The sequence below is a fragment of the Somniosus microcephalus genome, chromosome 26 (assembly GCF_052327205.1).
Source record: "Somniosus microcephalus isolate GS21.2 chromosome 26, FLI_Smic_1.0, whole genome shotgun sequence".
In the NCBI taxonomy this organism is placed as follows: Eukaryota; Metazoa; Chordata; class Chondrichthyes; order Squaliformes; family Somniosidae; genus Somniosus; species Somniosus microcephalus.
Genome location: NC_141012.1, coordinates 727,936 through 745,905, shown reverse-complemented (window position 1 = coordinate 745,905; position 17,970 = coordinate 727,936). Strand labels below are relative to the sequence as shown.

General features: G+C 48.7%; 1 protein-coding gene across 1 annotated transcript in view; it reads right to left on the bottom strand.

The window, feature by feature from the left end:
- tecta (tectorin alpha) overlaps positions 1-17,970 on the bottom strand; it is a 97,628-nt gene that overhangs the window by 34,050 nt on the left and 45,608 nt on the right. Inside the window, exon 12 of the mRNA XM_085968215.1 lies at positions 4,300-4,898. Coding sequence (XP_085824341.1) covers positions 4,300-4,898 — 599 coding nt within the window. The remainder of the gene's footprint in view (positions 1-4,299; positions 4,899-17,970) is intronic.

Genomic DNA, 17,970 nt, shown 5'->3' with positions numbered 1-17,970 from the left:
GATCTTGTAATGTGTAATGAAACAGGATTAATTAATGATCTCATAGTAAAGGATCCTCTAAGGAAGAGTGATCATAACATGATCCTCATCCTCACCAATCTACCTGTCGCAGAAGCATCTGTCCATGACAGCATTTGTAGCAGTGACCACCGCACAGTCATTGTGGAGATGAAGTCCTGTCTTCACACTAAGAACACCCTCCATCATGTTGTGTGGCATTACCACCGTGCTAAATGGGATAGATTCGGAACAGATCTAGCAGCTCAAAACTGGGCATCAATGAGGCGCTGTGGGCCATCAGCAGCAGCAGAATTGTATTCCACCACAATCTGTAACCTCATGGCCCGGCATATCTCTCACTCTACCATAACCACCAAGCCAGGTGACCAACCCTGGTTCAATAAGGAGTGTTGAAGAACATGCCAGGAGCAGCACCAGGCGTACCTAAAAATGAGGTGCCAACTTGGGGAAGCTGCAACACAGGACTACATGCATGCTAAAAAGCAGAAGCAGCATACTGTAGACAGGGCTAAGCGATCCCACAATCAACGGATCAGATCAAAGCTCTGCAGTCATGCCACATCCAGTCGTGAATGGTGCTGCACCATTAAACAACTAATGGGAGGAGGCTCCATGAATATACCCATCCTCAATAATGGTGGAGCCCAGCAAGTGAGTGCAAAAGACAAGGCTGAAGCATTTGCAACCATCTTCAGCCAGAAATGTCAAGTGGATGATCCATATCGGCCTACTCCTGAGATCCCAACCATCACAGAAACCAGTCTTCAGCCAATTTGATTCACTCCACGTGATATCAAGAAACAGCTGAGCGCACTGGATACAGCAAAGGTTATGGGCCCCAACAACATCCCGGCTATCATGCTGAAGACTTGTGCTCCAGAACTAGCCGCGCCTCTAGCCAAGCTGTTCCAGTACAGCTACAACACTGGCATCTATCCGACAATGTGGAAAACTGCCCAGGTATGTCCTGTCCACAAAAAGCAGGACAAATCCAATCCGGTCAATTACCGCCCCATCAGTCTACTCTCAATCATCAGCAAAATGATGGAAGATGTCATCAACAGTGCTATCAAGCAGTACTTACTCACCAATAACCCACTCACTGATGCCCAGTTTGGGTTCCGCCAAGACCACTTGGCTCCCGACCTCATTACAGCCTTGGTCCAAACATGGACAAAAGGAGCTGAATTCCAGAGGTGAGGTGAGAGTGACTGCCCTTGGCATCAAGGCAGCATTTGACCAAGTGTGGCATCAAGGAGCCCTGGTAAAACTGAAGTCAATGGGAATCGGGGGGGAAAACACTCCACTGGCTGGAGTCATACATAGCACAAAGGAAGATGGTTGTGGTGGTTAAAGGTCAATCATCACAGCCCCAGGACATCGCTGCAGGAGTTCCTCAGGGCAGTATCCTAGGCCCAACCATCTTCAGCTGCTTCATCAATGACCTTCCCTACAACATAAGGTCAGAAATGGGGATGTTCACTGATGACTGCATAGTGCCATTCACAACTCCTCAGATAATGAAGCAGTCCATGCCCGCATGCAACAAGACCTGGATAACGTTCAGGTTTGGGCTGATAAGTGGCAGGTAACATTCGCACCACAGAAGTGCCAGGCAATTACTATCTCTAACAAGTGAGTCTAACCACCTCCCCATGACATTCAACAGCATTACCATCACTGAATTCCCCACCATCAACATCCTGGGGGGTCACCATTGACCAGAAACTTAACCGGACCAGCCACATAAATACTGTGGCAACAAGAGCAGGTCAGAGGCTAGGTATTCTGTGGCGAGTGTCTCACCTCCTGACTCCCCAAAGCCTTTCCACCATCTACAAGGCACAAATAAGGAGTGTGATGGAATACTCTCCACTTGCCTGGCTGAGTGCAGCTCCAACAACACGCAAGAAGCTCGACACCATTTAGGACAAAGCAGCCCGCTTGATTGGCACCCCCTCCACCACCGGCGCACCATGGCTGCAGTGTGTACTAGCTACAAGATACATTGCAGCAACTCGCCAAGACTTCTTCGGCAGCACCTCCCAAACCCGCGAACTCTTCCACCTAGAAGGACAAGGGCAGTAGGCACATGGGAACACCACCACCTCCAAGTCACACACCATCCTGACTTAAACCATATTGCCATTCCTTCATCGTCGCTGTGTCAAAATCCTGGAACTCCCTCCCTAACAGCACTGTGGGAGTACCTTCACCACACAGAATGCAACGGTTCAAGAAGGTGGCTCACCACCACCTTCCCAAGGGCAACTAGGGATGGGCAATAAATGATGGCTTTGCCAGCGATGCCCAGATCCCATAAGCGAATTTAATAAAATACAATTCCACATTCAATTTGAAGGTGAGAAACTTGGGTCTGAAACTAGAGTATTAAACTTAAATAAAGGCAATTACAAAGTTATGAGGAGAGAGTTGACTAAAGTGGACTAGGAAAATAGATTAGAAGGCAAGACGGTAGAAAAGCAGTGGCAGACATTTAAAGAGATATTTCATGACTCTCAACAAAGATATATTTCAGTGAGAAAGAAATACTCGAAGAGAAGGATGAACCAACCATGGCTAACCAAGGAAGTTAAGGATGGTATCAGATTGAAAGAAAAGGCAAACAATGTTGCAAAGATTAGTGGTAGGCCAGAAGATTGGGAAAGTTTTAGAAACCAGCAAAGGATGACAAAAAGAGGAAGAAAATAGCTTATGAGAGTAAACTAGCAAGAAATATAAAAACTGACAGTAAGAGCTTCTACAAGTATATAAAAAGGAAGAGTAGCTAAAATAAACATTGGTCCCTTAGAGAATGAGACTGGGGAAATAATAATGGGAAAAAAGGAAATGGCAGAGGCATTGAACAAATATTTTTATCTGTCTTCACAGTAGAGGACACTAAAAACATCCCAGTAATAGTAGAAAATCAAGGGGCAAAAGGAAGGAACTTAAAACAATCACCATCGCTAGAGAAAAAGTACTAGGCAAACAAATGGGACTAGAGGCTGACAAGTCCCCTAGATGAGCAGAGTGGATAAAGAGGAACCAGTAGATGTAGTGTATTTGGATTTCCAAAAGGCATTCGGCAAGGTGCCACATAAAAGGTAAAGATAAGAGCGCATGGTGTTGGGGGTGATATATTAGATTGGATAAAGGATTGGCTAACTAACAGAAAAGAGAGTCGAGATAAATGGGTCATTTTCAGGATGGCAACCTGCAACTTGTGGAGGGGTCAGTGCTGGGGCCTCAACTATTTACAATCTATATTAATGACTTGGATGAAGGAAGCAAGTGTACTGTAGCCAAATTTGCTGACAATACAAAGATAGGTGGGAATGCAAGTTGTGAGGAGGACACAGAGTCTGCAATGGGATAGAGATAGGTTCAGTGAGTGGGCAAGTATTTGGCAGATGGAGTATAATGTGGGAAAATGTGAAGTTACCCACTTTGGTAGGAAGAATTGAAAAGAAAAAATATTTTTTAAATGGAGACTACAGAATGTGACGGTACAGAGGGAATTGGGTGTCATCATACATGAAACACAAAAAGTTAACATGCAGGTGCAGCAAGTAATTAGGAAGGCAAATGGAATGTTGGCCTTTATTACAAGGGGGATAGAGTATAAAAGTAGGGAAGTCTTGCTACAACTATAGGGCGCTGGTGAGACCACACCTGGAGTACTGCGTACAGGTCCCCTTATTTAAAAGGAGGGATATACTTACATTGGAGGCAGTTCAGTTCAGAGAAGGTTCACTAGTTGATTCTTGAGATGAAAGGGTTGTCTTATGAGGAAAGGTTGAGCCTATACTCATTGGAGTTTGGAGTTTAAAAGAATGAGAGGTGATCTTATTGAAACATAAGATTCTGAGGGGGCTCGACAGGGTAGATGCTGAGAGGATGTTTCCCCTCTCAGGGAATCTAGAACGAGGGGACATAGTCTCAGAATAAGGGGGCGCCCATTTAAGACGGAGATGAGGAAGAATTTCTTCTCTCAGAGGGTCGTGAATCTTTGGAATTCTTTACCCCAGGGAGCTGTGGAGGCGGAGTCATTGAATATATTCAAGGCGGAGAGAGACAGATTTTTGAGCAACAGGGGAGTCGAGGTTATGGGGAGCGGGCAGGGAAGTGGAGTTGAGGCCAAAATCGGATCAGCCATGATCTCATTAAATGGCGGAGCAGGCTCGAAGGGCCGAATGGCCTACTGCTCCTATTTTTTATGTACTTATGTTCTCGCCCCGCGTCCCCAGCCTCGCCCCTTAGGATCCCCCCACTCACCATCACCGTGTGTTTGTAGCTCTTGGACGCGCTGATATTGAAACCGTAGACTTTTATTTCCACCTCCTGAAGCCACAGGGCCAGCGACGTGTTGCGATCTTCATTCTTGGCTTGGACCAGGAAGTGGGGCAGATGTGGAGAGTTGGGGGCCACGGTGCTGATGATGTGGGAACAGGTGCTTTGCAGATCGTAGGCGAGCGTGTCGAAGGTGTAATAGTGGCTGTACCCGGACACAATGCAAACCGCCTCCGTACGGGGCAGACAGTAATACAGCTCTGCCTCATCGGAGCAGAACTCATCCACCAAGCACGGCCCATTCTCACAATACACCGCGTTGTCGGAACCATTACAGTAGCAGCGGATCTGACACACTCTGTCCACCCAGAAGGTCTTGTTCGTACCGACCTCGACCCCTTCATAGACGCAGCCGCAATGGCTCTTTGGGATGCAATGACCGTCTTTTAGGGCGAATCCCTGGTCGCATTGACAGCCCTCCACACAGGGCAGGTTGCAGTCCAGATCCTGCTCCAGGGACAGGCAGGTCATTGGGCAGGTGGAGGTGCACTCGGCGAAGTGACTGTTCTCAGGGCACGGCAGAGCTGAGAAATAAAAAAGACCACTAGTTAAGAGGAACTGGTCTGGTTTGCCTGCATTTCCAGATTTACCCTTCTTTCAAGATTCCCCTCATGACTGGGTGGGTAGAAACAAAGGCCTAGAAATTCACTAGGCTTAGCGCCGCTTTTGAGGCGCTAGAGGGACTAGCGCCAGAGTTATGGCCAGTTCAAAAATTCCCTGGGGCCCTAAAGCAGCGTTGCACCGGTAGCGCTGTGCCGGCACCGATGACGTCATCGGTGTGCGCAGCGTCCCGGTTGCCATGCCGACGGGCCCCAGCACCGAAATTCAGTTGCGGCCGCCTCGCCCGTGGCAGCCGCAACTAAGACTCTGGCAACAGAGTCCAACATGTGTTTGCGCCGGCGCATTAAAGGCCCCGCGGCGGCCGGCCGCTTTCCCGCCGGCCGCCTGCCCGCAGCTCCCTCCCCGGACTTCTCCCCCCCCCCCCCCGGAACAGATGCAAGCCCGGCACTTGTCCGAGGTGCCGGGCTCATTTTTGAAGAGATTTGCGCGGGCCGCGGCCGGGTGCAGGCAGCTCCTCCTTAACGGAAGGAGGAGGCCTGCACTTCCCGAGCCTGCCGCACCGCAGCGGGCGCCGCAGCGCCGGAATAGCGCCGCAATGCGGCGCGTTGCACCAGTTTTCAGGCGCTAAAACCCTTCAGTAGCGCCGGCAGCCGTTTGGGCGCGGTGCTACTGAATTTTTGGCGCGCGCAAAGGGACTTAGCGCCGGCGCTAACTTCCGGCGCTAAAGCCCTGGCGCAGCGCAAACTCAATTTCTAGGCCATTATCTGGTGTCTGTCGATCCACGCTGATCAAGTGCCTAAATTCAATCCCATTTTGTGCTGAGTATGTTGATCTCAGGAGCTCTGAAGTTGACCCCAGTAACTGCACAAGGAGGCGAAAATCAACCCGAGCTACTGCTGCCCATTGACCCGTGTTTCTATGTGTGGACTTCAGCATTTAGCTTGGCGATGATGCCCCAATGTAGAATAGCCTGCCAAAGCTCACTGGCTGGCTCAGTCATGAAGAATAATGAAAGGATTAATTAGCAATCTTGTTGTACGAGGCCCCTTGGGTCAGAGCGATCATAATATGATCGAATTCTTTATTAAGATGGAGAATGAAGTAGTCGACTCAGACTAGGGTCCTAAATTTAAATAAAGGAAACTACGATGGTCTGAGGTGCGAGTTGGGTAGGATTGATTGGGGAATGTCACTCAAAGGGTTGAAGGTGGATAGGCAATGGCAAACATTCAAAGACCGCATCGATGAACTACAGAATTTGTTCATCCCAGTTTGGCATAAAAATTTAGAAAAAGGTGACTCAACCGTGGCTAATGAGGGAAATTAGGGATAGCATAAGATCCAAGGAGAGGACATATAAATTGGCCAGAAAAAGCAGTAAACCTGAGGATTGGTAGCAGTTTAGGATTCAAAGGAGGACAAAGGGATTAATTAAGAAAGGGAAAATAGAGTATGAGAGTAAGCTTTCAGGGAACATAAAAACTGACTGTAAAAGCTTTTATAGATATGTGAAGAGAAAAAGATTGGTGAAGTCAAGCGTAGGTCCCTTGCAGTCAGAATCAGGGGAATTTATAATGGGGAACAAAGAAATGGCAGACCAGAGATGTCGGGGAACATAGGGTCTGATGAAAGGGAGGAACGGAAAGAAATCAGTATTTGTAGGGAAATGGTGTTAGGGAAATTGATGGGATTGAAGGCCGATAAATCCCCAGGGCCTGATAATCTACATCCTAGGGTACTTAAGGAAGTGGCCCTAGAAATAGTTGATGCTTTGCTGATCATCTTCCAGCATTTGATGGAATCTGGAACAGTACCCATGGATTGGAGGGTAGCTAATGTTACCCCACTATTCAAAAAAGGTGGTGGAGAGAAAATGGGGAATTACAGACCGGTAAGCCTGACATCGGTAGTGGGGAAAATGCTAGAGTCCATTATAAAAGATGTAATAGCAGAGCACTTGGCAAACAGTGACAGGATCGGACAAAGTCAACATGGATTTACAAAAGGTAAATTATGCTCGACTAATCTACTGGAATTTTTTGAGGATGTAACTGGTAAAATAGATAAGGGAGAACCAGTGAATGTGGTGTATTTGGACTTTCAGAAGGCTTTTGATAAGGTCCCGCATAAGAGATTAGCGTGTAAAGTTAAGGCACATGGGATTGGGGGCAAGATATTGACTTGGATAGAGAACTGGTTGGCAGACAGAAAGCAAAGAGTTGGAATAAATGGGTCTTTTTCCCGAGTGGCAAGCAATGACTAGTGGGGTACCGCAGGGATCGGTCCTTGGGCCCCAGCTATTCACAATATATATTAATGATCTAGACAAGGGAACTAGATGTAATATCTCCAAATTTGCAGATGAGACAAAGCTGGGTGGGCGTGTGTGCTGTGAGGAGGATGCCAAGAAACTCCAGGATGATTTGGACAGGTTGGGTGATTGGACAAAAGCATGGAAGATGCAATATAACGTGGATAAATGCGAGGTTATCCACTTTGGTGGCAAAAACAGGAAGGCAGATTATCTGAATGGCAATAGATTGGGAGAAGGGGAAGTGCAACGAGACCTGGGTGTCCTTGTGCACCAGTTGCTGAAGGTAAGCATGCAGGTGCAGCAGGCGGTTAAGGTGGCAAATGGCATGTTGGCCTTCATAGCGAGAGGGTTTGTGCACAGGAACAAGGATGTCTTGCTGCAGTTGTACAGGGCCTTGGTGAGACCACACCTTGAGTATTGTGTGCAGTTTTGATCACCTTATCTGAGGAAGGATGTTCTTGCCATGGAAGGAGTTCAGCGAAGATTCACCAGGCTGATAACTGGGATGGCAGGAATGATGTATGAGGAGAGATTGGGTCAATTGGGCTTGTACTCGCTGGAGTTTAGAAGAATGAGAGGGGATCTCATTGAAACTTATAAAATTCTGACAGGACTGGACAGACTAGATGCAGGAAGGATGTTCCTGATGGTCAGGGAGTCCAGAACCAGGGGTCACAGTCTAAGGATAAGAGGTAAGCCATTTAGGACAGAAATGAGGAGGAATTTCTTCACCCAGAGTGGTGAACCTGTGGAATTCTCTACCACAGAAGGCAGTAGAGGCCAATACATTAAATATATTCAAGAAAGAGTTGGATATATTTCTTAAGGCTAAAGGGATCAAGGGGTATGGGAAGAAAGCAGGGACAGGGTACTGAATTTGGATGATCAGCCATGATCGCATTGAATGGCGGAGCAGGCTTGAGGGGCCGAATGGCCTACTGCTGTTCCTATCTTCTATGTTTGTATAATAGGCACGTACTGGGGACAACCAGTGCCTATGGAACAAAGAATGGCAACCACCAGGTCAGCATGAAAAGACATGTACTGAGGTATTGCCCCCAGCACAGATCTCATCAATTGGAGTGTTCAAGACTGTGATCAATATAAGGAAAATGGAGTTGAAGTACAGATCAGCCAATGATCTGATTGAATGGCGGAGCAGGCTCGAGGGGCCAAATGGCCTCCTCCTGTTCCTATGTTCCTAGATCTGCCCCTCCCTGTCGATGAATACTGGAGAGGTTGTGACAAGAGTGGCACATTTATAGACATACCTTTTGGTCCTGCACCCAAATCCAACCTTTGTGCTGCCACAGATGGAGAGAGCAGAAGTTTGTTGGACATTTGGGAGAGTTGTGAGTTAATAATCAAACTGAACTAAAATAACCACAACTGGTCAGTGGACCAGCAGGTTCTGGGAAACACAAGGTGTAAAACCTGGAACATGAACAAAGGGGTTCTATTCCATGACAGATATCTACTAATCAACTGGAACACAAGGTCGTGTTGGCTAGAATGGACATTGCCCATGAGTGATTAATGTAGAACTATAGTCCATAGTATAAATGCTTTGAAATAAACATGGTGTCCTTGATAGAGTAATCATAAGTTAAGAGGTTTGTAGTAAACAACCAGTGTATAAAAGAGGGTGAGATCGCAGGGCTAAATCAGGTAGCAGGAGGGAGAGGAACCTGAATTGTTACCCTTTGTGTTGTATGGACTGATCGCGTATACTATATAAATAAAGTCTGTTCTGTACACTCAACTGCTGTGAAGCGAGTTGCCAGAAGCACAGAGGGAAGGAGGTTGACTAACAGTGGTGTGATCTTGGATTCACTCTCCATCAGCTGGGCTTGTCCCCTGGGAAATGACATATGCCTGAAGTTCAGTGCCGCTTGGCCAGCCCCCTGTGCCCTTTGGCCAGCCCCCTGTGCCCTTTGGCCAGCCCCCTGTGCCCTTTGGCCAGCCCCCTGTGCCCTTTGGCCAGCCCCCTGTGCCCTTTGGCCAGCCCCCTGTGCCCTTTGGCCAGCCCCCAGTGCCGCTTGGCCAGCCCCCTGTGCCCTTTGGCCAGCCCCCTGTGCCCTTTGGCCAGCCCCCTGTGCCGCTTGGCCAGCCCCCTGTGCCGCTTGGCCAGCCCCCTGTGCCGCTTGGCCAGCCCCCTGTGCCCTTTGGCCAGCCCCCTGTGCCGCTTGGCCAGCCCCCAGTGCCGCTTGGCCAGCCCCCTGTGCCCTTTGGCCAGCCCCCTGTGCCCTTTGGCCAGCCCCCTGTGCCGCTTGGCCAGCCCCCTGTGCCGCTTGGCCAGCCCCCAGTGCCGCTTGGCCAGCCCCCAGTGCCGCTTGGCCAGCCCCCTGTGCCCTTTGGCCAGCCCCCTGTGCCCTTTGGCCAGCCCCCTGTGCCGCTTGGCCAGCCCCCTGTGCCGCTTGGCCAGCCCCCAGTGCCGCTTGGCCAGCCCCCAGTGCCGCTTGGCCAGCCCCCAGTGCCGCTTGGCCAGCCCCCTGTGCCCTTTGGCCAACCCCCTGTGCCCTTTGGCCAGCCCCCTGTGCCGCTTGGCCAGCCCCCTGTGCCCTTTGGCCAGCCCCCTGTGCCCTTTGGCCAGCCCCCTGTGCCGCTTGGCCAGCCCCCTGTGCCGCTTGGCCAGCCCCCTGTGCCGCTTGGCCAGCCCCCAGTGCCGCTTGGCCAGCCCCCAGTGCCCTTTGGCCAGCCCCCTGTGCCCTTTGGCCAGCCCCAAGTAGATCAGCCTCAGCTGAAATGTGCTAAATTACTGTACAAACATGCACAACTAAGTGTACGATCTTGTACAGAATACTTTGAGAATACGCAAGAGTGTGCAAAGGCATATTATTACTGTATCAGTGTGTGAATATCATAGCTCTTACAGCACAGAAAAAGGCCATTTGGCCCATTGTTCCTGTGCTGGCTCTTTGATATAGCTGTCCAATTAGGCCCACTCCTCTGCTTTTTTCCCTTAGCCCTGCAAATTATTCCTTTTCAACTATTTAGCCAATTCTCTTTTAAAAGTTATTACTGAATCTGCTTCCACCACCCTTTCAAGCAATGCATTCCAGATCACAACTTGCTGCATAAAAAAATTATCCTAATTCCCCCATTTGTTTTGCCAATTATCTTAAATCGGTGTCCTCTGGTTACTGACCCTCCTGCCAGTAGAAACAGTTTCTCCCCATCGACTCTAGCAAAACCCCTCAATTTTGAACATCTCTCAAATTTCCCCATAACCGTCTCTGCTGCAAGGAAAACAGCCCCAGCTTCTCCAGTCTCATCCCTGGTACTATTCTAGTAAATCTCTCCTGCACCCTCTCCAAGGCCTTGACATTCTTCTGAAAAAGTGTGGTGCCCAGAACTTCACGGTAGAAGACACTAAAAGCATCCCAATAATGGATAATCAAGGGGCTATTGGGGTGGGCGGGGGGAAACCTAAAACAGTCACTATCACTAGAGAGAAAGTACTCGGCAAACTAATGGGACTAAAAGGTGGACAAGTCCCCTGGACCTGATGACCTGCAGCCTAGAGTCTTGAGGTGGCTGCAGAGATAGTGGATGCATTGGCTGTAATCTACCAAAATTCCCTGGATTCTGGAGAGGCCCCAGTGGACTGGAAAACCGCAAATATAACAGCCCTATTTAAGGAGGGAAACAGAAAGCAGGCAACTATCGACCAGTTAGCCTAACATCTATCATTGGGAAAATGCTGGAGTCCATCTTTAAGGAAGTGATAGCAGGACATTTAGAAAATCATAATATAGTCAAGCAGAGTTAGCATGGCTTTATGAAAGGGAAATCTTGTTTGACAAATTTGCTGGAGTTCTTGGAGGATGTAACGAGCAGGGTGGATGAAGGGGAACCAGTGGATGTGGTGTATTTGGATTTCCAGAAGGCATTCGATAAGGTGCCACATAAAAGGTTACTACACAAGGTAAGCGCTCACGGGGTTGGGGGTAATATATTAGCATGGATAGAGGATTGGCTAACTAACAGAAAACAAAGAGTGGGGATAAATGGGTTATTTTCAGGTTGGCAAACTGTAACTAGTGGGGTGCCTGAACTATTTACAATCTATATTAATGACTTGGATGAAGGGACCGAGTGTAATGTAGCCAAATTTGCTGATGATACAAAGATAGGTGGGAAAGCAAATTGTATGGAGGATGCAAAGGGATGTAGATAGGCTAAGTGAGTGGGCAAAAATCTGGCAGATGGAATTTAATGTGGGAAAATGCAAGGTTATCCACTTTGGTAGGAAAAATAAAAAAGCAAATTTTTTAAATAGGGAGAGATTACAAAATGCTGAGGTACAGAGGGATTTGGGGGTCCTTGTACATGAATCACAAAAAGTTGCATGCAGGTACAGCAAGTAATGGAGTGTTGGCCTTTATTGCAAAGGGAAATAAAAGTAGGGAAGTCCTGTTACAACTGTACAGGGCATTGGTGAGACCGCACCTGGAGTACTGTGTACAGTTTGGTCTCCTTATTTAAGGAGGGATATACTTGCATTGGAGGCAGTTCAGAGAAGGTTCACGAGGTTGATTCCGGAGATGAAGGGCTTGTCTTATGAAGAAAGGTTGAGCAGGTTGGGCCGATACTCACTGGAGTTTAGAGTTTAGAAGAATGAGAGAGGATCTTATTGAAACATAAGATTCTGAGGGGGCTTGACAGGGTAGAGGCCGAGAGGATGTTTCCCCTCGTGGGGGAATCTAGAACTGGGGCCATAATTTCAGAATAAGGGGGCACCCTTTTAAATTGGAAATGAGGAGGAATTTCTTCTCTCAGAGGGTCGTGAATCTTTGGAATTCTCTTCCCCAGAGAGCTGTGGAGGCTGGGCCATTGAATATATTTAAAGGTGGAGATCGACAGATTTTTGAACGATAAGGGAGTCGAGGGTTATGGGGAGCGGGCAGCGAGGTGGAGTGGAGGCCAAGATCCGATCAGCCATGATCTTATCGAGGGATCAAATGACCTACTCCTGCTCCTTGTTCTTATGTAATTGGACACAGTACTCCAGCTGGGACCAAACCAGTGTTTTATAAAGGTTTAGCATAACTGCCTTGCTTTTGTACTCTATGCTGCAGCAGCAACAATAACTTGTATTTATCTAGCGCTTTTAACGTAGTAAAACGTCCCAAGGTGCTTCACAGGAGTAATAAAAGACAAAAAATGGTGACACCGAGCCACATAAGGAGAAATTAGGGCAGATGACCAAAGAGGTCGGTTTTAAGGAGTGTCTTAAAGGAGGAAAGAGAAGTAGAGAGGCAGAGGGGTTTAGGCAGGGAATTCAAGAGCTTAGGACCTAGGCAACTGAAGGCACGGCCACCAAAGGTTGAGTGATTATAATCAGGGATGCTCAAGAGGGCATTGTGGGGTTGTGGGGCTGGAGGAGATTACAGAGATAGGAAGGGCCGAGGCCATGGAGGGATTTGAAAACAAGGATGAGAATTTTGAAATAGAGGCGTTGCTTAACCAGGAGCCAATATAGGTCAGCAAGCACAGGAGTGATCGGTGAACAAGACTTAGTGCGAGTTAGGACACAGGCAGCCGAGTTTTGGATGACCTCAAGCTTAGGTAGGGTGGAATGTGAGAGGCCAGCCAGGAGTGCGTTGGAATAGTCAAGTCCAGAGGTAACAATTTATAAAGCTAAGGATCCCATATATTTAACAGCCTTCTCAACTTGTCCAGCCACCTTCAAAGATTTGTACCAGTCGCTGAAGGTAAGCATGCAGGTGCAGCAGGCGGTTAAGAAGGCAAATGGTATGTTGGCCTTCGTAACGAGAGGGTTGGAGTACAGGAACAAGGATGTCTTGCTGCAGTTGTACAGGGCCTTGGTGAGACCACACCTTGAGTATTGTGTGCAGTTTTGGTCGCCTTATCTGAGGAAGGATGTTCTTGCCATGGAGGGAGTGCAGAGAAGATTCACCAGGCTGATACCTGGGACGGCAGGAATGACGTATGAGGAGAGATTGGGTCGATTGGGCTTATACTCGCTGGAGTTTAGAAGAATGAGAGGGGATCTCATTGAAACTTATAAAATTCTAACAGGACTAGACAGACTAGATGCAGGAAGGATGTTCCCGATGGCGGGGGAGTCCAGAACCAGCGGTCACAGTCTAAGGATAAGGGGTAAGCCATTTAGGACAGAGATGAGGAGGAATTTCTTCACCCAAAGAGTGGTGAACCTGTGGAATTCTCTACCACAGAAGGCAGTTGAGGCCAATTCATTAAATATATTCAAGAAGGAGTTGGATATATTTCTTAAGGCTAAAGGGATATGGGGAGAAGGCAGGGACAGGGTACTGAATTTGGATGATCAGCTAGGATCTCATTGAATGGCAGAGCAGGCTCGAGGGGCCTACTCCTGCTCCTATCTTCTATGTTTCTATGTACAGATACACCCCCAGGTCTCTCTGTTCCTGCACCCCCCCCCCTTAAAATTGTACCATTTAGTTTATATTGCCTCTCCTCATTCTTCCTACCAAAATGAATCACTTCACACTACTCTGCATTAAATTTCATCTGCCATGTGTCTGCCCATTTCACCAGTCTGTGTCTGCCTGAAGTCTGCTACTACCCTCTTCATGGTTTACTACATTTTCGAGTTTCATGTCATCTACAAACTTTAAATTTATGCCCTGTATACCCAAGTCCAGGTCATTAATATCGATCAAAAAGAGCAGTGGTCCTAATACTGACCCCTGGGGAACACCCCTGTACACTTCCCTCCAGTCTGAAAAACAACCGTTCACCACTCCTCTGCTTTCTGTCCCTTAGCTAATTTAGTATCCACGCTGCCACTGTCCCTTTAATCTCATTGGCTTTAATCTTGCTAATGTCTGGTCCCAGACGGAGAGTGAAGTCATTGCTGCTTCCAACCCAGTAAATCAGTGCATGCCGGTCACAGGCTGTCTGAACATCATTTATTGTAAAAATGGCTGCACTCTTAACTCAGATACCGATCTCCTATCCCCCACTCTAACAGGACTGGTTCTCATTTCCCCACTGTCTGTTTTTTGTTGTAAACAGTGATACGGGACAAAAAATAAATAAATAAAAATAAAAATCGCAAAACCAAATTTGCCTAATTACCGCCTACAGTTCACCCTGCGATTTTCAGGCGGCTTTTGATTCAAGTGATCGTCACTCTTGCCCAAAACCGTAAAGGGCTAAATACAATAAAGTGAGGCTCCGAGGGCTCAAACATTATTTCAGGGTCAATCAGCACAGCCAGTGCTGCCCACAAACCATCGTCAGGAGCCCGCCAGTTACAGTGCTACTTAAATAGGTTGCAGTCAGATAAATCTGGGAGCAGGCGAGCAATGATATTTCTTCAAACACAAAAAGAAAATACTGCAGATGCTGGAAATCGGAAATAAAAACAGAAAATGCTGGAGATACTCAGCAGGTCAGGCAGCATCTGTGGAGAGAGAAACAGAGTTAATGTTTCAGGTCGATGACCTTTCGTCAGAACTGGAAAAAGCAGGAAATGGGACAGATTTTTAAGCAAGTGTAGGGGCTGGGAAATGGGGGAGGGGATGAAAGAACAAAAGGGAAGGTCTGTGATAGGATAGAAGGCAGGAGAGGTTAAGAGACATTAAGAGATATTCAAGGCAAAAGGAGATGGTAATGGAACAGGTTAAGAAACAAAGGATGGCTCTAGATGAAGTGTGAATTGCGCTGGCAGAATGAAAGACAGCTGCCATGTGGGGGAGAAGAGCAGAAGGCACAAACAAAAAGTGTGGATAAAAAAAGATAGGGGCCAGGTTATGATCTGAAATTGAACTCTGTTGAGTCCAGAAGGCTGTAAAGTGCCTAATCGAAAGATGAGGTGCTGTTCCTCGAGCTTACGCTGAGCTTCAGTGGACCAATGCAAGAGGCTGAGGACAGAGAGGTCTGAGTGGGAGTGGAGCGGAGGTGTTCTGCAAAGCAGTCACCCAATCTGCGTTTGGTTTCCCCAATGTAGAGGAGACCACATCGTGAGCAGTGAATACAGTATACTAGATTGCAGGAAGTACAAGTAAATCGCTGTTTCACCTGGAAGGGGTGTTTGGGGCCCTGGACAGTGGGGGGGGGGGGGGGGGGGGGCGGAGGTATAAGGGCACGTATTGCATCTCCTGCACTTGCACGGGAAGGTGCCGGGTGAAGGGGGCGGTCCCTATGGAATGCTGAAAGGGAAGATGTGTTTGGTGGTGGGATCATGCTGTAGGTAGCAGAGGATAATCCGTTGAATGTGGAGGCTGGTGGGGTGAAAGGTGAGGACAAGGGGAACTCTATCGTGGTTCCAGGGGGGAGGGGCAGGGGTGAGGGCAGAAGTGCGGGAGATAAAATGGACACGGTCGAGGGCCGTGTTAACCACAGTAGAGGGGAATCCTCGGTTGAGGAAAAAGGAAGACATGTCAGAAGCACTGGTATGCAAGGTGGCATCATCAGAGCAGATGCGGCGGAGACGGAGAAACTAGAAGAATGGAAGAGAGTCCTTACAGGAGGTGGGGTGGGAGGAAGTGTAGTCCAGGTAGCGTAGTCCAGGTAGCTCTGGGAGTCAGTGGGCTTGTAGTGAATGTGTGTCAATGACCTATCCCCAGAGATGGAGATGGAGAAGTCGAGGAAGGGAAGAGTCAGAGATGGACCATGTGAAGGTGAGGGAAGGGTGGAAATTGGAAGCAAAGTGAATGAAATTATCTAGTTCAGGGCGAGAGCAGGAAACGGCACCGATAGTCATCAATGTACCGGAAAAAGAGGTGGGGGAGGGGACCAGAGTAGGACTGGAACAAAGTGTTCCACATATCCCACGAAAAGGCAGGCATAGCTAGGACCCATGCGGGTACCCATGGCAACACCTTTGATTTGGAGGAAATGAGTGGAGTCAAAGGAGAAGTTGTTCAATGTGAGAACAAGTTCAGCCAGGCGGAGGAGGGTGGTGGTGGATGGGGACTGGTTGGGCCTCTGTTCAAGGAAGAAGCGGAGCGCCCTCAGGCCATCCTGGTGGGGGATGGAGGTGTAGAGAGATTGTACATCCAGTGAAAAGGAGGCAGTTGGGACCAGGAAACTGGAAACTGTTAAAGTGGCGGAGGGCGTCGGAAGAGTCGCGGATGTAGGTGGGAAGAGACTGGACAAGGGGAGAAAGAGTCGAGATAGGAAGAGATAAGTTCCGTGGGGCAAGAACAGGCTGAAACGATGGGTCTACCAGGGCAGTCCTGTTTGTGGATCTTGGGAAGGAGGTAGAAGCGGGCTGTGCGGGGTTGGGTAACTATGAGGTTGGTGGCAGTGGGGGGGAAAGATCTCCAGAGGAGATGAGGTCAGTGACAGTCTTGGAAACGGTGGCTTGATGTTCGGTAGTGGGGTCATGGTCCAGGCAGAGGTAGGAGGTGGTGTCGGAGAGTTGGCGTTCAGCTTCTGCATGGTAGGGGTCGGTTCGTCAAACAACAACAGCACCACCCTTGTCAGCAGGTTTAATGATGATGTCCGGATTGGATCTGAGAGAATGGAGTGCTGCAAGTTCAGAGGGAGGTAGGTTGGAGTGAGTGAGGGGAGCAGAGAAATGGAGACGGCCGATGTCACGCCAGAAGTTTGCAATAAAAGATTGCTTCATTATTTCTTCATTATTTTCAGGTCTTCCAAACGTTACAGGCTTCCTATGTTCAACTCTTTGATGCTTGGTGCTCTTTACATTGAAATCTGCTGCTCCATTGATACCCCCAGTCTTTCCAGCCCTCCCCTTTACCGTGCTGCTGCAACCCCACGACACTCCCTGTTCCGCTAGATTTCCTCCCTTCCGGCCTGTAAGCACAGCTATTAGCACTGGCAACTCACCTCCTGGCCCGGGGGGGGGGGGGGGGGGGAGGAATTCGGTATCGCGCCGTTTGGGGTGCAATTATTGGCTGGGTGCAAAGTTTAGCGCCTAGCGCTATTTATCGCCTCCAACTGCAAACTTGGCTTCTATCGCCCCTGGAGGTGATTGGAGCGCTAAATCAGGCGCTACACACTTCTCTTAAGGTGCTAATGCCAAGGAGCGAGGCGCTATCTCAGAGCGCTGGTGAAGTTCATGTGATGTCAGTCAGCAATGGAGAACAGACACACTGGCGCGGCCAGTTCTTAAAGGGGAGGGTCAATCTTGCTCTCCATCCACACCCTGCTCATTGCAGCCTTGAATCTCGGCCTGGAGCGACCTGTACATCATTTCTGCTGGAAAGAACAATGGAGAGGCCCAGGGAAAGATGTTAGAGTGCAGCCCCCATAGTCTCTTCTAAATTGATGCAAGGAAGATCAAATCAAAATGAACCTGTAAAGTACTGCTCAGTACCCAAAACTCCTGGAGAGATTCAATGCTGTGTTGAGAAGTGTGTTTCTCTCACTCAGAATGTGTGGTGCAAAGATGTCGCTGAAAAAAAGGCAAGAACTGGCCGCCTTTAAATAGCACTCCCCCAGTCCCTTCCCGACTGCAAAACGTTCCCCTCATCCTGTCATTGCTAGCGGCAGGCGATAAGGTGGGGGCACCACTCAATATCCAGTCTGGGGCATTGCACGCTCGACTGACATCACGATTTGTGGGCACAGGAGATCGTGGCGGTACTGTTTAGCACCGCTGCAAAATGTCGTCAATTTCGCGAGCGGCGCAAACATCGCCGCACCTGGGCGCTGGTTGCTTTGTGCCCCATTAGCACCCTTTTAAGGCGCTAATGGGAGGCGCAAACCAACCGAATTTCCCCCCCCGTTTTTAGACG